Source organism: Chiloscyllium punctatum, chromosome 19 (assembly GCF_047496795.1).
Source record: "Chiloscyllium punctatum isolate Juve2018m chromosome 19, sChiPun1.3, whole genome shotgun sequence".
NCBI lineage: Eukaryota > Metazoa > Chordata > Chondrichthyes > Orectolobiformes > Hemiscylliidae > Chiloscyllium > Chiloscyllium punctatum.
This window is the reverse complement of record NC_092757.1, coordinates 53,656,983-53,683,511: the sequence shown is the minus strand read 5'-3', so window position 1 is coordinate 53,683,511 and position 26,529 is coordinate 53,656,983. Positions and strand designations below refer to the sequence as shown.

At 43.3% G+C, this 26,529-nt stretch overlaps 1 protein-coding gene across 4 annotated transcripts in view; it reads left to right on the top strand.

Moving 5' to 3' along the window:
- The window catches only part of clip2 (CAP-GLY domain containing linker protein 2), a 142,390-nt gene that overhangs the window by 78,351 nt on the left and 37,510 nt on the right, over positions 1–26,529 (top strand). For 3 of the 4 annotated variants that reach the window (XM_072589418.1, XM_072589419.1, XM_072589420.1), the window contains 6 exons: positions 11,636–11,760; positions 13,506–13,719; positions 14,815–15,012; positions 18,401–18,504; positions 20,800–20,860; positions 25,660–25,764. In XM_072589418.1, coding sequence (XP_072445519.1) covers positions 11,636–11,760; positions 13,506–13,719; positions 14,815–15,012; positions 18,401–18,504; positions 20,800–20,860; positions 25,660–25,764 — 807 coding nt within the window. The remainder of the gene's footprint in view (positions 1–11,635; positions 11,761–13,505; positions 13,720–14,814; positions 15,013–18,400; positions 18,505–20,799; positions 20,861–25,659; positions 25,765–26,529) is intronic. The other variant, XM_072589421.1, reaches the window with a different exon arrangement.

Genomic DNA, 26,529 nt, shown 5'->3' with positions numbered 1-26,529 from the left:
AATTGACTCAGTTGGAGGAGACAGAGGGTGATGACTGAGGGCTGCTTTAATGACTGGAAAGCAATGTCCAGTGACATGCCCCAGGGAACTGTGCTGGGTCGCCTTTTATTCATCATTCATATCAATGACATAGAAGACTATGGGAGGAGTTGGATTAGTAAGTCTGCAGATGACACAACGATTGTTTGGCTGATTTACAGTGAGGTTGAGTCTCTTGGGCGACAGAAAGATATAACAAGATGGTCAATGGCCGATGGAATTTAACTCTGAAATGTGTGAGGTGATACACTTTCAATGGAGTAATTGGACAAGAAAGTATTCAGTGAACAGCCTAATACTTGGAATTCTGCGGAACAAGGGGACCTTGGAGCGTTTGTCCATGGATCTCTGAAGGTGCAAGAGCATGTTAGGGTGGTGAAAAAGGCCTTTGGGACACTTAGCTTTATTAATCAAGGCATAGATTTCAAAAGCAGGGAATTCATGTTGGAGCTGTCCAGAACTTTGGTGAGACCACAGCTGGAGTACTGTGGGTCGTTCTGGTCACCAGATCACGGGAAGGATGAGATTGCACTGGAGGGAGTGCAGAGGAGATTCACCAGGATGGGATGGAAAATTGAAGTTATAAAGGAAGGTTGGATAGGCTTGGGTTGTTTTCATTGGAGCAGAGAAGACTGAGGGATGGTCTGATTGAGGTGAACAAGATTCTGAGGGGCATGGACAGAGTGGGTAAGGAGCAGCTGGTCCTCTGAGTTGGAGGGTCAGTCATGAGGGGGTCACAGGTTAAAGGTGAGGGGCAGAGGTTTAGGGGAATGAGAGGAAAAACCTCTAACCCAAGTGTGTGGTCATGATCTGGAATGTGCTGCGTGGGAGGGTGTTAGAGGCAAGTTGCCTCACCTCCTGGATAAGGCACTTGGCACATCATAACATTCAAGGCTATGGGCCAAGCTGGTCAATGGGATTAGGTTGAAGGTCAGGTATCTTCACGTATCAATGCAGTCTCGATGGGCTGAAGCACCTCTTCTGCACTTAACGACTCTATAATAAGCAGCACAGGTAATCGGCACTGAGCAGGAAGGCGAAAGGAAACAGATAATTAAGATATGAGGAAATACAAAGGTTTTTGAAATAACTCCAGAGGCTGGTGTCCTGTCACCCAGCCACCCTTCATTCACACATGGAAAGTCCTTGATTCTGGTTCAGTCTTGACAGAGTCAATTCTGAGAGTCAGGATGTCTGACACTAGTGAGTTTTGAGAAGATTTGTAGCTCAGCTTGAGTTCTGGATGTAGGTTTGCTCACTGATGGACCTTCCAGCTCAGCGAGCAAACCTACATTAATGTCTGACACTCCTGTTTATGTCTGTCAGCCAGGGCTCCCTGATCAGACCCGATTAATGGCCCCAATCAGTGAACTCATATCAGTTTGAGGTGAAAGTGAGGACTGCAGATGCTGGAGATTAGAGTCAAGAATGTGGTGCTGGAAAAGCACAGCACGTTCCTGCTGAAGGGTTTTTGCCCAAAACATCAATTCCCCTGCTCCTCGGATGCTGCCTGACATGTCGTGCTTTTCCAGCATCACACTCTCAACTCATATTCTTTGGGGTCCATCTGGCTGAGCTTGTTCCAATCACTAGAGCCTTGAGAACATTTCTTTTAAGGGCAGCAAAAGTCATGGCAGAACAGAGGGCACTGGAAGGGGATTCCAGAGGACAGGAATGTAGCATTCCTTAATATGTGTGTGTGTGTACGTACAATTTAAATAACATTTCATTCAATGCTGACTATAATGACTCAATGTAACCTGCTTCATCATATTTCCAGGCAGTCCATTCTAGACCTTAACTACTTGCTCATGAAAAGGTTTCTCTTTCCATTTTGCCATTGCTTCTTTTGCACATCACTTTATATTTGTAAGCTCTTGTTCCTTTTACAAGTGAGAACAGTTTCTCCCTCTCTACTTTGTCCAGCTCACTGATGACTTTGAAACCCTCTAACAGATCCCTCTATCTTAACCTCCTTCTCTCCAGGGAGAACCATCCCATCTTTCTCCAGTCTATCCTCATTTGTGAAGTTCCTTGTCCTTTAGACCATTCTCAGAAACTGCCTCTGTACTCTCTCCAATGTGTTCACAACCTTCCTATAATCTGGCACCCAGAATAAGTACACAGTACTCCAGCTGAGGTCTAACCAGTGTTGTATAGGAGTTCAACATCACCTCTTAGCTCCTTGAAAATGGAGTTGCAGGTAGATAGGATAGTGAAGAAGGCCTTTGGTATGGTTGCCTTTATTGGTCAGTGCATGGAGTATAGAAATTGGAAGGTCATATTGTGGCAGTACAGGACATTGGTTAGGCAACTTTTGGAATACTGTGCACAATTCCGGTCTACCTCCTACAGGAAGGATGTTGTGAAACTTGAACGGGTTCAGAAAAGACTGGAGAGTTTGAGATATTGGGAGAGGCTGAATAAGCTGGAGTTATTTTCTCTGAGGTGTCGGAGGCTGAGGGGTAACCTTACAGAGGTTTATAAAATCATAAGGGGCATGGATAGGGTAAATAGACAAGATCTTTTCCCCGGTGTGGAGGAGTCCAAAACTAAAGGGCGTAGGTTTAAGGTCAGAGGGGAAAGCTTTGAAAGGGACTTAAGGGGCAACCTTTTCATGCAGAGGATGGAGTGTGTATGGAATGAGCTGCCAGAGGAAGTGGTGGAGGCTGATACAACTACAACATTTAAAAGGCATCCGGATGGGTATATGAATAGGAAGGGTTGAGAGGGATTATGGGCCATAAGCTGGCAAATGGAACGAAATTCACTTAGGATATCTGGTCAACATGGATGAGTTGGACCGAAGGGTCTATTTCCGTGCTGTACATCACTATGACTCTTGCTCCTGTATACTTCTCCTAATAAAGCTGAGAATTCTCTATGCTTCATTTACTATTGTCTGCAGCCTTCCAGCCACCTTCAGTAACCTGTGCGCCGATACACTGTGCTCCTACCTCCCCGTTCGATTTGCATGCCCTATTTTACATTGTCTTTCAGTGTTCTTCCTAACAAAACGCCTCGCCTCACTTCGCTGAACAACTCAGGAGTGTGTTGCTCATTCTTTTCTGTGTCACTGTATTTAAAAGAAGTGTGAGAGGGTTTCCAGTGTTGACTGGATGTACTGCGATTCTCTAGTTCCTGTGGGAGATGCTGGGCTTCAGTGATCCTAAAACAGCAGTCTAGGTGGGAGTTTTAATTTGTTTCAAAGGTTGGGAAGAGTCATTCCTGAAAGAAGTCGGTGTTAATCCTGTTTTTATTAGAGTTATTGAACATAATTTACCATGGTGGGCATTGAACTTGTGATCTCTTCATTTGAGAGTCTGTGATGATAATTATGATATCACTGCACCCTGTCATTACCACTTCCCATTGGCTCAGTTCCATTGCAGTTGTACAGTCTGAAGCTTTTACTACTGAGTATTCCAACATTGAATCGACCTGGTTTTCCAAAAGAAGAAAAATCAGCTTTGAATAAACAAATTACCTGATGCTGCACTTTATGGTCTGTGTAAACTGCATGTGACAGTCTGAATCAATTGCATGTTACAGTCCGTGTAAGCTGCATGTTACAGTCTATAAACTACATATTACGGTCTGTTTAAACTGCATATTACGGTCTGTTTAAACTACATGTTACCGTCTGTGTAAACTGCATGTTACAGTCTGTACAAACTGCATGTTACAGTCTGTACAAACTGCATGTTACAGTCTGTACAAACTGCATGTTACCATCTGTGTAAACTGCATGTTACCATCTGTGTAAACTGCATGTTACCATCTGTGTAAACTGCATGTTATGGTCTGTGTAAACTGCATGTTATGGTCTGTGTAAACTGCATGTTATGGTCTGTGCAAACTGCATGTTACGGTCTGTACAAACTGCATGTTACCATCTGTATAAACTGCATGTTATGGACTGTGCAAACTGCATGTTACGGTCTGTACAAACTGCATGTTACCATCTGTATAAACTGCATGTTATGGTCTGTGTAAACTGCATGTTACGGTCTGTGCAAACTGCATGTTACGGTCTGTACAAACTGCATGTTACGGTCTGTACAAACTGCATGTTACGGTCTGTACAAACTGCATGTTACGGTCTGTACAAACTGCATGTTACAGTCTGTATAAACTGCATGTTACCATCTGTATAAACTGCATGTTATGGTCTGTGCAAACTGCATGTTATGGTATGTGTAAACTGCATGTTACGGTCTGTATAAACTGTGTTATGGTCTGTATAAATTGCATGTTATGGTATGTGTAAACTGCATATTACCGTCTGCATAAACTGCGTGTTATGGTCTGTGTAAACTACATGTTACAGTCTGTATAAACTGCATGTTATGAACTGTATAAACTGCATGTTATGGTCTGTGTAAACTGCGTGTTATGGTCCGTGTAAACTGCATGTTACAGTCTGTGTAAACTGTATGTTATGGTCTGTGCAAACTGCATGTTATAGTGTGTGGCCCAATTTTCAAAGCCTTTGCACACCTTATAATGAAATCATTATCATTTTAGACAGTCACATGAACAGGCAGGAAATTGAGAGCAGGCAGGTGGGATTAGTTTAGAATGGCATCATGTTTGGCACAGACATAGTGGGCAGACATCCTGTGCTGTACTGTTCCATATTTATGTTTTATTTCTGTATATTTACAGTATACAAGTTGGCAGGTATGCTGTTGTCATTGCAACAATGACAGTACTGTACTTTGGATGTGCTGCATTGGCTGTAACACACCTTAGGACACATGGTAGTCATGAAGGGCACTATATCAATGCAAATCAACACAGTATTTAGCATCTATTTCAGTTGCATTTTTATTCTTTTGTGGCTTGTTCTCCTTGCTGGGAAGATTAGATTAGATTAGATTCCCTACAGTGTGGAAACAGGCCATTCAGCCCAACAAGTCCACACTGACCCTCCGAAGAGCAACCCACCCAGACCCATTCCCCTATATTCACCCCTGACTAATGCTCCTAACACTACGGGCAATTTAGCATGGCCAGTTCACCTGACCTGCACATCTTTGGATTGTGGGAGGAAACCGGAGCACCTGGAGGAAACCCACGCAGACACGGGGAGAATGTGCAAACTCCACACAGATAGTTGCCCGAGGGGGGAATTGAACACTGGTCTCTGGCACTGTGAGGCAGCAGTGCTAACCACTGAGCCACCATACTGCCCCTATCATTGATATTGTTAACCTTTATTTGCATCAAGTTGCTGGATCAATTAGCTTTGAGGAATTCGAAATAATATATCAGTGTTCACATACAAAACACCTTTGCATGCGTGTCTGTGTGTGTGTAATTTTCATGGCTGGACTCACTTCTCAATTTCAGTAACTTTTCTTGGATAAACTCCAAGTTTATGTTGGTCACAGCTAGGGACAGTGGCTTTCCCATGCTCTGGTTAACAACCCTCTGGTTATTAGTGAGTTGCTCCTTTGTACCATACAGAGCAGAACTGCTTGTTCTCACACCCTTGATTTATGGTCTGCTAGTCTTTGACACTCTTTACACTGACCCTGCTGGTCCTTCATTTCTCCAGGAATTTGTATTCTGCAAGGCTGAATTGGTCCACAGGATACCAATGCTACTTTGTCAAATATTTCATGAATTAAGCTGCAGTCTTGACTCTGAGAGAATGATTTGGTTGCTCAGCTCTGTTTTGGTTTGCCCTGACACTTCAGAACCTTCTAGAAAGTGCATTGAGTAGAGTTCTGCAGTTCTGTGGGGCACAAGGCAAACTGCTAATGAATGTGATATCTGCACGCTAGGCAGTTTCACCGCCCTTCAGTGAGCTCTGCTTTCCTTGTTATAAACCAGTGAGCCTACACTGAGCAGCTTGAGGGTGAGGCGAGTGTTGCTCAGCAGTTCATTGCCCTTTCCTCTCTCTGACGGGGGATCTCAAAGCAGTTTCTCAAAGATGCAGCTGTGTTGTTTGTCTGTCAACTCTCTGAGCACCTCCCTGCCCTCCACGTTCCTATTTTTGCCGGCAAGCATCAACACATTGAGTATTTTACCATTTTCAGACTCTATTCCATTTTTCTGATCACTCACCAAACAATCTGGGCCACTGAGAGTCATAGCATAAGTGATACCACTCTCCGAATCATCTCAAGTTCAGTGGGTTGGCTATGCTAAATTGTGCATAGTGTCCAGAGATGTGTAGGCTAGGTAGATTAACCATGGGAAATGCAGGGTTCGAAGGATAAAGTAGCGGGGGCTGGGTCTGTGTGGGATGCTCTTCGGTGGGGTGGAGTGGACTTGATCGGCTGAATGGCATGCTTCCATACTGTATGATCTCATGATTTAAAGCCCCTCTCCAAAGACACAGGGATGTCATCTAGATTCACAAATCTGCACATGTTTGAGGGAGTGTTGCACTGGCAGCAGTGATATTGTCTTTAGCATAAGAATTCTACAACAGGAGTGACCTTGATTTAAGAACAGCAGAGGAGTTCTCTGCTCCAGCTTGGTGTTTTACCTTCTGTGGCAAAGCTTGCGTTATCTCCTGCAATGTAAGAAACAGGGTGTGGATATTGAAGAATCCAATAGATGATTATTACACCTGCCATTACGTACAAACATTACATTTCTCACACACTTAGTAATACGTTGATAGGTTATAACAGGGCAATGTGGTTTCAATAGCATGTCATGCTTCAGGTGATCCTGGGGTAAGATGGAGTATGAGACTTCAGAATCCACAGGTCATATGATAACATCAACATGTTTCCTAAACAGAGACATAACTCTGTTTGAGGTGAGTAGAGAAATTCTCCCTGGTTTACTGGTCAGTATCTATCCTTTAAGCAACATCACTAAAACATGTTACCTGTTGGTTGTCACACTCCTGTTTGTGTGAGTTTGCTGTGCACAAATGGCAGCCTACATTGCAACATGTCTGTACTTCACAACTACTCCACTGGTGGTAAAACACATTGGGATGCTGTAGTGGCATGAAAGGTGCTAGATAAATGTAAGTCTTTAAAGAGATTATTTCAAGAAAAACAACCATCCAGGACTCTAACAGTCTTCATTAGTTACATTGATAAAGCAATGGAAGAGACGTTTTATTTGGCCCTGTGAATTTGATGTGAATGGATTAATTCAATCATGGTCATTGGTGGGAGGGAGACATGGAGTTTTGTTCATTCCATCATTAAGGGAGGGAGTGGAATGGTGAGGATGTCAACATTAACACCAATGCTGTTGGTGCAGGGTACGAGGGCATAGCTGCTGCTTTTATCCTTCTGCCAGTATGTGGCTGCTAAGCAGTTCCAGTCAGATTGAAACACTTGTGTATAAATTATTACTTTAACTGATTTCCATGGATTAGCTGACAGCAACAGAGTACATGCTGCTTTTAAGAGTCACCCTGATCGATATTAAAAAAAATGCATTTTTGTTTTATTTGTAATCTAGCCTGATCCTTTAAGGTATAAATTTACAAATGGGTGCCACCCTATTCACTTTCTAAACTAAACTTGACACATTAAAACAACCTCTTTTCAATCCAAAAGGCATATGCCAGCGCCATCATTGTTGGGAGGGTGTAATTACAGTGTAAACTGTTTGTAGGCAGTTTTCATTATAAATGTGAACATAGGGTCCTTTTTATAAATTTATGCTTGTGACATGGGTAGCTCTGACAAGGCAGTATTTATTACCTATTACTTGGAGAGTATTGAGTCAATTACAGGGTCAGAATTTGCTGTCAAAATAACTGCAGAGTTAATGGTGCGAGTTGCTATTAATCAGTAAATAGGTGCAGCAATGTCAGGGCGGCGCTGATGTACCAATAATTGTGATTGTCCAAAAGTTTCTGACTGTGTTGTGCTGCTTCATTGTTAGCCTCATAAAATCCACATCTGGCCCTGAGCTTCCCTATTTGTTTTAAGAAATGCATTTGCCAATTTATTGCTCCTTAATCTCATCATACAGTTAAGATATACACGAGTACCCTTTTAATGACTAATGTCAATGACTGGTAATTAACCTTTTATACCAAAAGAAAATTTCTGAAGCTATGGAGTTTTATTCTATATATTTTAAACTCCTAAGGGAGATTGTTCAAACCAGTTTTGGTTTTTCTATTTGTTTTTCCTTTCTCCCACTTACTCACATTTCTCTTTCTGTCTATTTCCCTTTCTGCACCTGACTCGACATTGAATTCACTCCCTTTAATTTATCCCTTTCTCAGTGCTGCCTTGATTTATTTCTCAAATTCTGAATCTGATTGTTAGGGGGGTGTCTCACTAGGTTTCCTGTTTCCTTCGCTCACACTTCCAGCAGTTTAGTGAGCAAACTCTTTTGAGCTGCAAGGTTTAGAGCCAAGAGTCGAAGGGTGTGACGCTGAAAAAACTCAGCAGGTCAGGCAGCATCCAAGGAGCAGGAGAGTCGACATTCTTGGCCTGATGAAGGGCTTATGCCCAAAACGTCAATTCTCCTGCTTCTTGGATGCTGCCTGACCTGCTGCGCTTTTCCAGCGCCACATTTTTCAACTCAGTTCTCCAGCATCCACAATGTTCACCAGGCGTCCTGGCACAAACTATTCTATGTCGTGCTATAGCAGCACCTGGCTTACGATGAGATGGCAGGGTCACTCAAAAGCCAAGCCAGGTCAGGACTTGAAAAAGCTTAGTGAACACTGTTTAAGAAGGGTAGTAAGGACAAGCCAAGGAACTATAGACCAGTGAGCCTGACCTCAGTGGTGGGCAAGTTGTTGGAGGGAACAGGATGTACATGTATTTGAAAAGGCAAGGACTGATTAGGGATAGTCAACATGGCTTTGTGCGTGGGAAATAATGTCTCTCAAACTTGATTGAGTTTTTTGAAGATGTAACAAAGAGGATTGATGAGGGCAGAGTGGTAGATGTGATCTATATGGACTTCAGTAAGGCGTTCGATAAGGTTCCCCATGGGAGACTGATTAGCAAGCTCAGATCTCACGGAATACAGGGAGAACTAGCTATTTGGTTACAGAACTGGCTCAAAGGTAGAAGACAGAGGGTAGTGGTAGAGGGTTGCTTTTCAGACTGGAGGCCCGTGACCAGTTGAATGCCACAAAGATCGGTGCTGGGTCCTCTACTTTTTGTCATTTACAAAAATGATTGCGATGCAAGCATAAGAGGTACAGTTAGTAAGTTTGTAGATGACACCAAAATTGGATGTGCAGTGGTCAGCGAAGAGGGTTACCTCAGATTACAACAGGATCTTGACCAGATGGGCCAATGGGCTGAGAAGTGGCAGATGGAGTTTAATTCAGATAAATGCGAGGTGCTGCATTTTGGGAAAACAAATCTTAGCAGGACTTATAAACTTAATGGTAAGGTCCTAGAGAGTGTTGCTGAACAAAGAGACCTTGGAGTGCAGGTTCATAGTTCCTTGATAGTCGCAGGTAGATAGGATAGTGAAGAAGGCATTTGGTATGCTTTCCTTTATTGGTCAGAGTATTGAGTACAGGAGTTGGGAGGTCATGTTGCGGCTATACAGGACATTGGTTAGGCCATTGTTGGAATATTGCGTACAATTCTGGTCCCCTTCCTATCGGAAAGGTGTTGTGAAACTTGAAAGGGTTCAGAAAAGATTCACAAGGATATTGCCAGTGTTAGAGGATTTGAGCTATAGGGGCTGAACAGGCTGGAGCTGTTTTCCCTGGAGCGTCGGACGCTGAGGGGTGACCTTATAGAGGTTTACAAAATTATGAGGGGCATAGATAGGGTAAATAGACAAAGTCTTTTCCCTGGGGTCAGGGAGTCCAGAACTAGAGGGCATAGGTTTAGGGTGAGAGGGGAAAGATATAAAAGAGACCTAAGGGGCAACTTTTTCATGCAGAGGGTGGTACGAGTATGGAATGAGCTGCTAGAGGAAGTGGTGGCGGCTGGTACAATTGCAACATTTATGAGGCATTTGAATGGGTATATGAATAGGAAGGATTTGGAGGGATATGGGCCGGGTGCTGGCAGGTGGGACTAGATTGGGTTGGGATATCTGGCCGGCATGGACGGGTTGGACCAAAGGGTCTGTTTCCATGCTGTACATCTCTATGACTCTATACTCTACCCTGACCTGCACATCTTTAGACCATGGGAAGAAGCTAGGAGGTAATCTTACTGAAACATGTAGGATTCTGAGGGGACTTGTCCAGTAAATGTGGAAAGGTGGTTTCCCCTTGTGGGAGAGTCTAGGACCAGAGGGCAAATTCTCAGAATAAAGGATCTCCCTTTTAAGATTGGATTCAGAGGGTTGTGAATCTGTGCAATTCTTTACCACAGACGGCTGTCAAGGCTCAGTCATCACGTATGGGAGGGGGGAAGGGAGGGAGGGAGGGAAAGGCAGGAAAGTGGAGTTGAGGTATATCAAATTGGCCATGATCTCATTGAATGGTGGAACAGACTCGATGGGCTTAAAGGCCTACTTCTGCTTTGACATCTGATTGCCTTACTGTCTGTGGTGAAGATGATGCAAAAGCTCCCCTTCTGTCAGGCCAGCTCTCACTTTATTAACTTTGTTGAAAAAAATCTACAGAAATCCTTACTATCGCTTTTTATATTTCTAGGTTGCTTTCTCTCATACTGTAATTTTCCATCTTTATATGTACTTAGTCAGCCTGTGCTGATGTTCATACTGTATCCAGTCTTCTGACCTGCCACCCTTCTTTGTGCATTCATTGGGCCTTTAAATCTGATTTAGTCTGTAACGTTTCTCATTAACCATGGAGGGTAGGTCCATCTCTTGGAACTTTGCTTTCTCATTGGAATGTATCTATTCCTGTATTTAAAGATATTAAATATTTCAATGTTTGACCCTTAAATGGTTACTCTTCTGACCACTTCCTTAACCTAATTTGCAAGTTCAGTTCTGCTTTCAGGCCCTTATTTAAGTTGAAAACACTAGATTGTTCAACAGTCGCCTTTCTTAATATTTATCAAATTGAGGTTTCCCTGTGCTGCTATGTTTTCCTGTCCAGGACAAGAACTAACTGGGTCAGTGGGTTCTGCAAATGCCACCATTTCCTTCTGTCCCTCCCACCTACAAACCAAGCTTTACAACACCGTGATGGTGTACGGAGAGCCCAGTAATGCTCCCTTGAGGCTGCCCTCACTCCCTGCCTCAGAGGGTCCTTCTCATTGCTGAGCTCTGGAGTCAGGCCAGGAGCAGGCACTGGAGTTTAACAGGTTCGGTGATGAGCAGAAATCAAACTACAGCAACAAGATAAATGAGAGGTTACATTGCCATGTGTTATAGGCGACTGCTGGATTTCAGCTACTGAATGTTCTCTAGGAGTTGGCTTATGTGCAGGAACCTAGTCTTGAGAAGGCTCTGAAGGGCAAAGGGAATCTGTGCAAATAGGATCTAGCCTCATCCTTCAGAGGCCTCTGCCCAGTATGCCCTGCCAGGGTGACCACTCAGCGCCAGCCTTTTCTGTCACTAGTGGCTATACATTGGTTGAATGATGGGGCAGACATTGGGACCTGCGCCAGGATGGGACACCCATTGATGCTGTGATGACTGAGATCATACTGACACAGCGTTTTTACTTATACCTAGGTTCCTTTTATCTTTTGTTTTACAGGTTGGTGGCACTAAAACTGGAGTTGTAAAGTATGTCGGAGAGACGGATTTTGCAAAGGGCGAGTGGTGTGGAGTTGAACTGGATGAACCACTGGGAAAAAATGATGGTGCTGTCGCTGGCACAAGGTAATGAATCCCCTCATTAACCTCACAACTCGCATGAGTAGGTACGTTGGGCCTTTGACATTACCCTGGCGCCCCAGCCCCACCTAATATCAGTGCCCGGGAGAGAGGGGAGAAATTTAAAAGGGATCTAAGGGCAAGGTTTTTACGCAGAGGGTGATGCGTGTATGGAATGAGCTGCCAGAGGAAGTGGTGGAGGTGGATACAATTACAACATTTAAAAGGCATCTGGATGGGTATATGAATAGGAAGGGTTTAGAGGGAGATAGGTCAAGTATAGGGGAGGCCAATGCCTAGTGGTATTATCACTGGATTGTTGATCCAGAGACCCAGGTAATGTTCTGGACTCAGGTTCAAATCCTGCCATGGCAGATGGTGGAATTTGAACTCAATAAAAATATCTGGAATTAATAATCTAATGATGACCACAAAACCATTGCCAATTGTTGGGAAAAACCCAGCTGGTTCACTGATGTGCTTTAGGGAAGGAATCTGCCATCCTTTCCTGGTCTGGCTTACAGTGACTCCAGATCCACAGCAATGGGCTTGATTCTTAACTGCCCTCTGAGCAATTAGGGATGGGCAATAAATTCTGCCAAGTCAGTGATGCCCTCATCCCATGAATAACTAAACAAAAGAGTGCTGGCAGGTGGGACTAGATTGGGTTGGGATATCTGATCGGCGTGGACAAGTCGGACTGAAGGGTCTGTTTCTGTGCTGTATATCTCTATGACTCTATGACTAATTAAGGTATGCTTGAACAAATAAGTGGTTGATCTTATAACATACCTCTTTACAAATACAATCACACCTTTATCATGAGGATAATGCCAAAGGGGTGGAGGACTCTGGCTGGATAGGTGATGGAGAAAAGAACAGGATAGTGCAGAAGGTAGCTCATCTCAAGCATAAACCATAGCTGCTATCAATTTGATGAAAGGCTGTACATTTGATCGAATTCTTTTTAATTATTTGTCCCATTATATTTGAACCTGTCTCCCATTGTTGTGATCCGACAGTGGGTTAGTTTCTCTGATGGTTTAATTTTGTAAAGATTGAATTATTTTGTTAATCAAGGAAGTGTTTTAATTTTGTAAGTAAGTCAAGACCTCACTGGTCCCATGAACTTCAGTCCCACCTTCAAGTTGAACTGCAGCATCCAATTCACGTTGAGATGTCCAAAGCAAAGACACTGGAGTCTAGACTCATGGATCACTTTTCTGCACCTCTCCAAGGACAACCACAGGAATTGTTAGTTGGACTGTTTACAGTTCATGGGAGCTTGTGATCTCTAAAATGGTCACTGAGTGACCTATCTGATTCTAAGTGATCACATTGGATCACACTTAGTGATCTCCCTCCTGATTCGAAGGTGGTGAGCAGCGTTTTTTGTGCCTTACTCCTCAGGAGGTTAAGTCTTTCTAAAGGATTGAAAGTACTTAATAGTGAAGATATCCTTAGGAAAAGGCTGCCTTTGGCTGGAATTCCCTGAGTTTTGGCCTGAAGATGTGTGGATACCCCCTGTGTGTGACGCTTTGTATACCCCTGTGTGTGACGCTTTGTATCAGGTCAGTTTCCTGGGCTTTTGAGCAGAGAATTGTTGAAATCCACCCCAGTAGCTCCTCCACGGCAGGTTAACCTTATCACTCCTGCAGGTGGGGAGTGCAGTACGCCAATGGCTGCATTTCAGCCGTGTTCCTGACACATTTCCTCTGACCACACCCCACCCTTGTTTCTATCTCTCACAGATACTTCCAGTGCCCACCCAAGTTTGGTCTCTTTGCTCCCATTCACAAGGTGATGAGGATTGGCTTCCCGTCGACCACACCAGCCAAAACCAAGAAGAGTAAAAGGATGGCCATGGGGGTCTCTGCCTTGACTCAGAGTCCGAGCAGCTCCTCGATAAGTTCAGTCAGCTCAGTGGCTTCATCTGTCGGGGGGAGACCAAGCCGCACCGGACTGGTAAGGAAACAAAATACCAAGAACTGTGGATGCTGCTAATACAGAAACTGCAGGAAAAATCCAGCAGGTCTGGCAGCATCTGTGGAGAGACAGCAGAGCTGACGTTTCAGGTCCAGTGACCATTCCGTTCTGCAGAAGGTTTACCAGACTCTAGACTGAGATAACTCCACAGAGGCTGGTATCCCATCACCAAGTCACTCTTTATTTGCAGGTGAACAGTCCTTGACTCTGGCATTGGCTAATTCAGAGTCAGGTACCAAAGAATCAGTACCTCTGACACTCATGTTTTTTTCTGTCAGCCAGGGCTCCCTAATTGGACTAGATTAACAGCCCCAATCAGCGAGCTCCTATGAGGGCCACCTGGCTGACCCTGTTACAATCACTAGATAAATGTTATCTTTGTTTCTCTCGACAGATGTTTCTGGTTTCAGCACTGTTAAAATCTTGCTTACATTTAGTATCTAAAATATTGGAGCAGGTAGCTCTTGCTTTTAGTGAAGTTTATCCTTCCACTGCTGCCTGTGCTGCTGGTTTCTCTGTGTTTGAGCGCTCCATTGAGACATCCTGACACATGTCAGAATGGTGTTGGTCTTTCACCAGATGGCTCTAGACTTATCCCAGCCTTCATCATGACCTGATCTGCATTTAATGGACCTCCTTCCCCATCATCACTACCCTCCACTGGATGCCCATCACTCCCTCCTCCAGCTCCAGATGCACAACCTTCCACTCCCAGCCCTCCCACACCTGCTATCCCAAGGTATGTGCGCGTGTGCACACACAGCACACCCCTACCATGCCCCCAGACACACAGCTCCCCCTCCCCACCCTCTGACAGAAACACCCTCCGCCCCCAGGCACACACAGGTATGTGACCCTCCCTATGACACACCAACCTGTTGCTGTCTGTCTGATTTTGGATCTTCAGGTGTTGATCCCCAGTTACTAGATGAGTGACTATCACACAGCTTGAGAGTGTGTACAACCGCCATTAATGTCTCTCTCTTTCTCTCTCTCTCTCCCTCTCTCTTTCTCTCTCTCTCTGTGCCTCTCTCTCTCCCTCTGTCTCTCTCTGTCTGTCTCTCTCTGTGTCAGCTGACCGAGACATCCTCTCGCTACGCCCGGAAGATCTCAGGCACCACTGCCCTGCAGGAAGCCCTGAAGGAGAAGCAGCAGCACATTGAACAACTGCTGGCCGAGCGAGACCTGGAGCGAGCCGAGGTCGCCAAGGCAACTAGCCATATCTGTGAGGTGGAGAAAGAGCTGGCTCTTCTGAAGGCCACACATGCACAGGTACAGACTGAGGCAAAGGTGTAACAAAAAGGACAGGACCCTTTGAAACCAACATCTTTCATAACACTGGCCTGGACTTCATGGAGTGACACAGGCTGCTGTCACCAGGGCAACAGGAACATGAGCAATAGGAGCTTAAGTGGCCATTCAGTCCCTTCGGTCCCTCTATGTCATTCAACACGATCATGGTTCATTCACATTCCTGCATTACCTCGATATCCCTTTGTTCCAATAGCACCCTGGTATTTATCTGTCTTGAATATCACGGGATTACAGAATTGTTATACTGCAAAAGGAGGCCCATTCAGTCCATTGTGCCTGCAACTGTTCATTATATGAGCCTCATTAACTTATCTATAGCTCTCTGAGAATTCCAAAGATGCACCACTCTTTAGCCAAAGCAGAAGGAGAACAACCATGCAGTTTTATTTTTTTTAGAGATTTCGATTAACACACTAGTTTTGCAAAGCACCTCTTCATTTTGAGTTAAATTCACTGTTTCTAAAATAGGATTTACAAAATCATTAACTGGTTTGTATTTTGAATCATAGTTTATGTCAATATTGAGCATTTTCAGCTATTTCTGCCAGAGTTTTCTTTTTTTCTACTGTTTCAGTGAAGATTTTAATCCATTTTAAATTGGTTGCAATCTCTTCTCACCAGTGTAGTCATTTTGTACCTGTCATTGAAATGTTATTGACGTGTTCTATTCAAATTCTTTTAACACTGAAAATCAATCATTTTCATGTCATAGTTGATGAGGTTTGTTTGAAGTTTTAAGAAGAACTTCATTGATTTGAAGTTAATTTTAACTGACCTGTATTTACACAAGTGAACCACCAACAAAATGACTAACTGATCGTGTGGGTTCGACATGGCTATGGTTTTTAGCTGAAAAATGGGATTGACCATTTCTGAGGTGAAATAGTTGGTGAAATAGTCTAATATCCAGCTAGTTACATTTCTTTGAGCTCAATCACAAGACTTTTTTTTATTCATTCATGGGATATGGGTGCTACTAGCTGGGCCAGCATTTATTCCCCATCCTTATTTTCCCAGCTGGTAGTTAGAGTCAGTCATACTGGGAGTCACATGTAGGCCACAGGCCTGCTAAGGATGGCAGACTTTCTTCCTTAAAAGACATTTAATGGAAACCCCTAAAGTGAATCGGGTAGATTTTTACAACAATCGAGAATGATTTTGTGGTGTTATGGACCAGACCAAACCTCCTCAAAATATATTAAGAAGATAGTTTAGATTCTAACTTTTCCTTATTTTAAAGGTAAGTGTAAGGTGTTGCATTCCAGGTGCAATTCGATTGGTCAAACTACTCAACACACTTTATTCACACACTATAGTTAAAATACAACAAAAGAAAGAAGAATTTGGAATAACTTAACTCTATTGGAAAACTTAACAGAATAATAGATTATTTAACGACTGAACAGTAACTATTCCAATATAGTAACAGCGTTGGCAAAAGGCAAATTCAATAAAACAAATTGTCTCACAGGCAGTTCTAGCAGCTGGAAGAGAACCTGAGCTTTTAGCTGGAACAGACACAGGAAACCCAGCTTCCACATCCAGCTTCAGGATTCCAGCAGCAGCTGCTACTGAAAAACTAAAGCTACAAATCCTGGTTCTGTGGGAGCTCGACCCACCTATTCAGGCTGCTTCTGTTGTACCTACATTAAAAAGGTAGGGCGGCATGGTGGCACAGTGGTTAGCACTGCTGCCTCACAGCGCCAGAGACCTGGGTTCAATTCCTGCCTCAGGCGACTGACTGTGTGGAGTTTGCACATCCTCCCCGTGTCTGCGTGGGTTTCCTCCGGGTGCTCCGGTTTCCTCCCACAGTCCAAAGATGTGCAAGTCAGGTGAATTGGCCATGTTAAATTGCCCGTAGTGTTAGGTAAGGGGTAGATGTAGGGGCATGGGTGGGTTGCGCTTCGACGGGGCAGTGTGGACTTGTTGGGCCGAAGGGCCTGTTTCCACACTGTAAGTAATCTTAAAAAAAAAAGGAAATCCCCAAGGCTCTGTCTTACAACTTCCTTCAAAATAAAATCTAGTATCAAGAAAGTGGTCACTACTAGACCGGCTTTTTAATCCAAGAATTTTATTGAATTCAGATTTCATTCACCATTATTTGAACTCACATCCTCAGAATGTCTGCTATGACTTCCTAGTGCCGTGACCTTACCGCAGACTGCTCCTTGTCAATCCTCACAGATTTACAGCTCCAGAATGGGATGGAATGGCTCACTGTCTTTGTCATGTAACTAACACAGTATGACTACAGGAGAATGACCAACCAATGCTAATAGACTTTCCTAGACATGACTTCTTTGAATTATCAGCTATTTTCTCATTTACCTCCAGTTCAGTGTGTTGGCTGTTTGACTGAACAGAGTACCAGACATTGCTTGTTCGAGTTTAGTTAGACTGTGCACGTTCTGTTGAGATCAATGACAGAGGACTCTCCCAAAACTAAACTCCAGGAATGGATAAGGGAACCTTTAAGAGCAACTGGGATGGGAGTGGTGTGTGCTGGAGAATTGGGAGAGGCACTGTTTGCATTCCCAACACTTTGGAATTCTAGAGATTTCCGAAGCAATTTTTTCAGAGATGTCATTTTATACCTCAGGGGAAGGTGGGACTTGAGCCTGGGCATCCTGGCCCGGAGGGAACGACACTACCATGGTGCTGCAAGAGTCCTTTTTTGAGGAATGGAGTGTGAAGGGTAGTCTTTCCACTCAGAAGCCATTTAAGGGCCTCCTGCTACTACGACGAGCATTCTGCCAGCAGCAGGTGAACCCTCTGACGTGTCTCCAGTGATACCTGGTGGCCACCATGCAAGTTTACTCTGTAGGAGATGGAAAGTCAATCAAAACAATGTCATCCCCTGCAGCAACCTCCTTCCCCCCCGAGCATCCTGACGAGCCTCAGTGATATCAATCCCCACTTTCCTTCTTCAGAGAATACCGTCCATGCTGCTTTCCCTTAAATTGGATGCAGTTCCAGCGGTGGCCACCACTCCCAGTGGTGCTGTTTCAGTTGGAGGAACTGCTGGCAAACAATCAGTCTTTGATCTTGGATCTCCCCTTAAAGGGACTGAAGTCTTGAAGGCAACTCATTAGCAATTGGGTGGCTACGTGATCCCGCCAGAGGTTCCTAAAAACTGTTGAAATGATTTGACCCTAACTTTCCAAACTCTCTACCATCCCAATAAAATCAGCTCCACTGCATCTCCTGTTTATGTCAGACAGTAACACGGCACAGAGTTTACTGCAATGAACCCTGTGAGCACGCAGGACATCTCCGTCCCAGTGAAAATCCAGTAGGTTAAAAGCTGTTCAGATAAGGAGTGACCACCTGCCTTTTCTCCCTGCAGTACGCGACAGAGGCTGAGATGAACCTCCAGCTTGTACGAACCAGGCTGAACAATGCTGAGAAACAAAAACTGGAACTGTTAAACACACTGGAAGAGGAGAAAAGGTAATGGGAATTTTAAAATCGGGGGGAGGAAAAGAGAAAAGGGGAAGGGGAAGGAGAAAGGGGAAGGAGACCTGGTAAGTCCAGGAAGCAGCAGGAATGAAGAAAGTGGATAGTTTAGAGTTAGTCAGTCCGTTAGAAGTCCTGAAAACTCTCGTACAAATAGGGTGGTGTCTCATCAGGCTCCATTCAAAGGTAAGGATTTATGTGAATATCGGTTCAAAGAACCAGGTAGAAGAAGAGGTACTTGACTAAGAAGTGGGAGATTTGTTCCATGTTTAAATGGTGCTGTAAGGGCGGCACGGTGGCTCAGTGGTTAGCACTGCTGCTTCACAGTGCAAGGGATCTGGGATTTGACTCCCGCCTCAGGTGACTCTCTGTGTGGAGTCTGCACATTCTCCCCGTGTCTGTGTGGGTTTCCTCCGGGTGCTCCAGTTTCCTCTCACTGTCCAAAGATGTGCAGGTCAGGTGAATTGGCCAAGCTAAATTGTCCATAATATTAGGTGCATTAGTCAGGATAGGATAGGGGAATGGGTGTGGGTGGGCTACTCTTCGGAGGGTCGGTGTGGACTTGTTAGGCCGAAGGGCCTGTTTCCATACTGTAGGGAATCTTATCTAATATGACGGCCACTGAATCCCAACAGAGTGCATTTGTTTAGAGATGAATAACGAAGTGGAAATACCTTCCCAGACTTAATCTCGATGTCATTTGTTCTGATGAGCACATTAAGATCAAAGAATTGATGATCAACCTGTCTAGTTTGGTGCTGCTTTAATACTGTATCACACAGTTTCTGGTTTCACCACATTAATTCCAGAGTTGAAAAATGTGGTGCTGGAAAAACACAGCAGGCCAGGCAGCATCCGAGGAGCAGGAGAATCGACATTTCGGGCATAAGCCCTTCTTATGCCCGAAACGTCGATTCTCCTGCTCCTCGGATGCTGCCTGGCCAGCTGTGTTTTTCCAGCACCACATTTTTCAACTCTGGTACTCCAGCACCTGCAGTCCTCATTTTCTCCACATTAATTCCAGTCAGGATGACTTGTGCTTATACAGTGGGTTTATAGAATGTCTTCCAATTAATACATCCACTTTAATGAGGTGTAAAAAAGCTGAGAAAGATTTTTTAAAAAAAGTTTGTAGAGAATTTCAAAGTAGACAGAGATGACTTTAAAAGTTGTGAAGAAAGTTTTGGTGAGGGTGTAGGGCTCAGTGTATTCAGGAGATTAGAGGGACAAGAAACCAGAACTGGCATATCAAAGCACGAGAATCAAAATGGTGTGTCAAAAAGAGTCGGTGGATATTGCAGCTACTCCTGAGATTGCAAGCTTACTTTGAGATTTCTTTCAGTTATTACATTTCAGTAGTATAAGATTTTTATTTTGATTATTTTTTAATTTCAGTTTTTGGAAGCAGGCCATTCAGCCAATCCACACTGACCCTCTGCAGAGCACCCCACCCAGCCCCAGCCCCATACCCTATCCCAGTAACTCTACATTTCCCAAGGCTAACCCAGCTAGCCTGCACATCCTTGGACACTATGGGCAATTTAGCATATCCAATTCACCTGACCTGCACATCTTTGGACTGTGGGGGGAAACTGGAGCACCCGGAGGAAATCCGTGCAGACATTGGGAGAATGTGCAGACTCCACACTGACAATCATTTAAGGCTGGAATGGAACCCAGGTCCTTTGATTTTGTGAGGCAGCAGCGCTAACCACTGAGTCAGTGTGGGTTTTTTTATACTCAAGGATGACATTTGGATAAGTAAATGAATAGGAAAGGTTTGGAGGGATATGGGCCAAGTGCAGGCATGTGGGACTAGTTTGGGTTGGGAACATCAATGGCATGGACTGGTTGGACTGGAGGTTCTGTTTCTGTGTTGTTTAACTCTATGAATCTGTAAGAGCTGGAGTTGGGGCTACAGTGAGGCTGAAAAGGATTCAGACATAGCTCTTTCGGTCCCTTTCGCCATTTCTGCCATTTGATTAAATCACCTTTGGTCTGTACCTCAGCTCCATCTATTGCCTTATCTCAATATCACTGATTCATTGACATCCTTACCCAGCAAAACCCTATTGATCTCAGACTTTAAACAATTCAATTGATTCTTGGCATCCACAACTATTTAACATCTCAAAGCCAAGGTCTTATCTCTTCAGTTTTTCCAGAATAAAATGCCACTCATTTCTAGAAAATCAAATCAAAATATTGGGACCTTTGTTCCTATAGCAGGCGTAATGTCTCTGAAGATTTAACGTTCATTTTTATACCTTTGCTTTTATGGTTCAACAGGAAAATCGAGGATCTCCAGTTCCGAGTGGAAGAAGAATCAATTACCAAAGGAGATTTAGAGGTAAAAGTATTGAATGCAGTTAATGTGGTCAGTACCTCTATCGATGAAACACCTTGGGCCCATCAACTATACACCCAAGCTGAGATACATGCCTTTTCCAGCATTGTGTTCCCACAGTTTTCTTGGCACTACAGACAGTGCTGCTTGGCAAGAGCACGTCGGTCAAGCAAATTGTTGGTGTTTCAGAAAATGTCTTCAGGTGAACGTCTTCCCTCCACAGAAATTGCGCCAAGCCTGGCCACCGAGACCTATAGAAAGATTCTTGTTTTTATTACCTGACAGTTTCTGAGTTCCCAGTTATGGCCTTTCAGTGCCAAACAGTTTGCAAAACAAACTGTTAAACGAGGGATCCATCACCATGGAATTTTCAATACCAAAGCCAGTCATTCAGAAATAACATGACTGAGAAACCGCTGGAGTTATCCTAAGCACCTCATTCGTTTTCACATGCTTTCAACGAAAGTGCTTAACTCATTGTAATATGATGGACCTGCAAATGGTTCTGTCAGTTGGTAGGTTATAGCTTTTGTTGCTGAGTTTGGAAAGGAACAGTCTTCCCAGTTTTCACCATGGGACAGAGGACTTCCATGTAAGGGCAGAATTATTAATTATCATTGTCTTGCTGTGGTAGGGTGGATTGGAAAGAATAAAGATAACCATGTACACACACGTGACCGTTTGGATTTGGAGCAAGAGTAGGCTCCTCAAGCCTGTTCCATCATTCCAATAAAATCATGGCTGTTCTGAACACTTCACATTCCAAAAACCTTCCAGCCGCTTGCATTAAAATGCCTCAAAGGCTCCACTTTCATTGTCTTTTGAGGAGGAAAGTTTCAAAGACTTATCCTCTGTGAGAAAAAAAACCTCACCTCATCCCCGTCTAAAATGGATAACCCTTTATTTCTAAACAGTGATCCCTAATTCTGGATTCTCGCACTGGAGAAAACCGACTTTCCACATCCCACCCTGTCAAGACCACTCAGGTTCAATCAGGTCACCTCTTACTCAACCTGTCCCGCTCAGCCTGACCAGTTTTCTTCAGAAGGCAGCCCAGTTATTCCACCTGGTAAATAAATCTTCAGTGGGCTGCTTCTAATGCATTTACATCCTTCCATAAATAATGAGACCAGTGCTATTAACCAGCCAATCTTCTATGCATTACCAGCAAGTTACTGCCTGCACCAGTTTTTAAATCTTCTGCAATAATCTTTGATGTGACACCTTATCAAATGCTTACTAGAAGTTTATGTCCAGTACACTGTTTCCTCTTTATCCACATCACATATTACTGACTCAAAGAATTCCAATAAATTGTAATTTCCATTTCACAAAGCCATGGTGACTCTTCCTGATGACCTTGAATATCTTCAAGTGCCCTCTTGTTACAGCTTTAATAATGGCTTCCAACATTTTCCCAAACAGATGTTAAGTTATCCTGACTTATTTTTAATCTCCTTTCCTTTCCTTTTTGAATAAAGGAGTTATACTCACTATTTTCCAATCAAAGGGAATCTTCCTTGAATCTGTGAATTTTGGAAATCTAAGACCAATGCCTCAACTATCTCATTAGCCATTTCTTAGGATAAAGTCTTGCAGGGTCTGGTGACATGTCACCCCAAAGCTCCAAAAATTTGCTGAGTCCCACTTCCCTGGTGATTGTAATTTGTTTGAGTTCCTCCTTCCCTTCCGATTGCTGATGTACAGCTATTTCTGGTATGTTACTTGTTTCCTGTGAAGTGAAAATTGATGCAAAATACCTCTTCAGTTCATCCATTTTATTTTCCATTACTAATTTTCCAAGCTCACTTTCCATAGGACCAAAACTCACTTTGTTACTTTAAAAAAAATACTTTAGAAATCTTTACTGTTTGTTTTTATAAGTAAATTAGTTTTCTCTGTACTCTCATTTCCCCTCTTTCAGTCATTCTTTACTTCATATCAAAATATATCTAATCTTCTAATATGCCATTCATTTGTGTGCAATGATATGTTTTTCCTTTAAATTTGACAGTATCTATAACTTTTCTACCAACTATGGTACGTGGGTACTCTGCTTTGAACTTTTCATGCTCATTACAATGTATCCATTTTCTGTATTCTAACACATCCCCTTCAGTATTTTCCACTGTGTCTCTATTGACCTTGAGCTACATTGCAAGTTCACTTCACTCTGCTTTCATGTCCCAATAATTGTCTTTATTTAAATTTAAAATACTGATCTTAGATTCACCCTTCTCTTCCTCAAACCAAATGTAAAGTTCAGTACTATTATGATCACTGCTACCTAGGAGCGTCTTTCAGTATGATATCATTAGTTCGTCCTATCTTATTTTGTGGTACCAGGTTTCGTATAAATTACTCTCTGTTTGGATTCAGAATATGGTGTTCAAAGGAACCTTCCAAAAGCATTCTATGAACTCCTCATCTGGGCTCCTTTTCCCTGTCTGATTTTTCCAGTGTATACGTAGATTAGAGCCCTTCACAATTATTGGCATACCTTCCTGACAAAATCTTCCTTTCTGCTCTGTTGTACTCCTGCAAGTAACTTCTTGCATTTATCATTTCTCTATTTCCACCCAAATTGCTTGTACATCCTACTTTCCTGAACTTAGGTCACTCCTGTCTATTGAGCTAATACTGTTGTTGCTTAACGGAGCCACCCTTCACCTTTTCCTCACTCTTGTCCTTCCTACCTGTCATATACTCTTCAATATGAGCTCCCAATCAATGTCATCCTGCAGCTATGTCTTTCCCTTTTTTAACAAATGTGATCTTGATCATAGTGCTTCAGTGACATTTGCAATTATAAACTTGTCAATCTTGTATTTTGTTTCCTATCTATCTTGCCACATGCTTCTTTTGTCTGTAGATGCATGAAGTTCCTCTTGATTGTCTATTTGAGCTATTTCTTTTTCCATTGTCAAAGTGTATTATAGAAGATTCCTGTGTTTAATAACCTGTTGAGTACAATGAGCAACCTGTTAAATACAATGAGTTCATGCTGTTGAGTTCAGTTTCTATAGAAGGAGCTAATTGGCTTCTATTTGAGGACCTTCCTTGAATGAGCTTGTCTGGAACAGGCACTCGCTTATTAAAATGAAACTCAATCGTGAAGTCTGATAAAACACAACCCAAGGTATTTCCTGCTGGAGTTTTGTTCATCAACCAGCACAGAATGACCATCTCAGGACATTCTAAATGAATCAGGCAGTGAAGAAAATGTTTCTCATTGTGGGCTTGAGTTTATTTTTAAACATCCACTTTGTGCATTTCTCTCTGGCTTGCTGCCAGTTCCTTATTTAAGTCATTGGGTCATGCAGTTTCAGGGGCACTTTAATATCCAAGCTACATTTTTGATTTTGCCCATTTGGATAACAAAGTTCTACAGTGTAAATAAGCCCAAGGACTTGCGATGGTATGGGGAAAACTCTTGCCTTATCCAAGGTGAGATTCCTTACTCATAATACACTCCTCACATCCAGAACATTCATAACAATGGGCCATGTGCTGAAATGCGGGAGTAGTGGATTTATGTTGTCTATGCAGACTCAATGGGCCGAAGGGCCTATTCTGTGCTGTACAGTTGTATGAACTGCACTCAAAATCGAAGGTCTAACGTCACAGTCTTCTTGTTGAAGATGATGCTCCCCCCCCCACCACCATTTTGAATTTGATTACACTGATCCCTCTTGAGAGTCCAAGTATGATATAACTGCCTTTTTTAATGATCCATTGCAATGGGCTGCCCTGGATCCAGCAGTATTGAGGCTGTGCCCCGTCATTGCAAAGAAACAAAGTTTCAAAATATTTAAGATAAAAATCTACTGGAGAGTGAGGATTTTCCAAGGAGCTGAGAGCCAGCCAGTTTGACTCAGGAGTAACTCAGGATGAAAAGCTGAGCCAGAAGTATAGGTGATTAGTCCTTTATCGGATGGTATTGTACTCGCAGAAAATATAAGACTGTCTGCATAAAAAGTTTTAAAACTGTCACTTGGGCCAAATGTGAAATAATGTGGACAGAGCAAAAGATGACTTTGTTAACTGTGGAACGGCAGTTCATCGGTAATAAAATTCTCCAGGTAATCTCATTTTCATTTTACCATAAAGAGATAAGCATTTTGCATTTGCATAGATTTGTAGTTCTGGTCACTATTTCTCCCCACTTCCATTATTTTCTGAAACTTACAAGAACAGTGTGCAAAAACACACCCTGTTTTAATCCAAGCAAACCATGACCCTGAAGGGTATAGGGAACGGATGCAACACAGTCCATGATTCGGGGTCTTTTGAAAAGAATTCTGCTGCTTTTGTAACTCCTGCAGCAGAGGAAAGCAAGAGGGCTGTCCTCTGAGTGTTCCTTCTCAATGTAATGAGGTGGTACTGCCTTATAAACTGTTAGCCCTAATCGTGGCCTTGCTACTGTGAGAAACTGCAGCGTGCAAGTCCATCTCCTGCCAAAGATGGGAAGATGAGTAAACTTTGTGTGCTGCCCTCGTATGCATGACTAACCTGGAAGCTCAACCCTTAGTGTTGAGCTGCACGCCATGAAATGTAATAACCTCTTTGGATTTGCTCTGAATGCTTGATTCCCAAAGTGTAAAATCAGCAGGTTCATTCAGGAGAAATCTTGCCATCAGTCTGAATGTTTGACTTTGTAAACTTTTTTGTATTTGCCTCCCTCCTTGTGATTTTATTGTGCTGAGCTGTTACAGTGTCTTTGTGTCTCTTTTTTTTCTCTCTCTCTCTTTCTCTCTCCCTCTCACTGTTACTTTCTCATCTTCTTCCCTCGGGACTAACAGACACAGACAAAGTTAGAGCATGCCCGTATTCGGGAGCTAGAGCACAGCCTGCTGTTTGAAAGGACTAAAGCTGGAAAACTCCAGAAGGAGTTTGAAGACACTCGGGTAAAACGATGTGCCAACCCCTCCCCAACCCTCCTCAGTGCTTTTCCCTCAGTCAGTCTCATAGCTTGCCTGAGAATGGCTTGGCATCACAAAAGCTTTGTTTCATTTGCAAGCACATTGGCTTTGTTCATGATCTCGCTCCTCATGTCGGAAAGGAGAACACGGTGGGACTGATTTTCTTTTGACATCTGTGTTTTGAAAGCCCTTTTTTTTCTGCTTGGCGTATTGGTCTGCTAAACATTGCTTGGCACATCATCTAATCCATCGAGTGTGTCTCAGGAAGCTGAGCTTTCTGGTGAATGCACAGAAAAACAGCTCTCTGATACGCCCTCTCCTCACCTCCCATCCCCCCCCCCCTCCCCTCTCTCCTTGCTCTATCTGTGCCATCAGCTGCATGTGAAGCAACTGGCCAGACTATTTTGTGCTGAATTACTGGAAATGCTGGGCAGCGACCATGGACTCGAATCTTAAATCAGATTAAAATAATACCAAATGATGAATTTCTGTTTAATAATATGGCATTTCAGGCTCATTGGCCACTGTCCCCTCAACTCTTGTTCTCAATATTAACTGCAGCTATGACTAAACATGGTAGCAGAGATGAAAACAACAAATGCTGGAGATCGCAGTGAGTCAGACAGCAAGCTAATGTTTCGAGTCTATATGACTCTCCATCAGAGCTGAAGAGCTCTGATGAAGAGTCATCTGGACTCAAGACATGAGTTTGCTGTCTCTCCAAGGATGCTGTCTGACCTAGTGTGATCT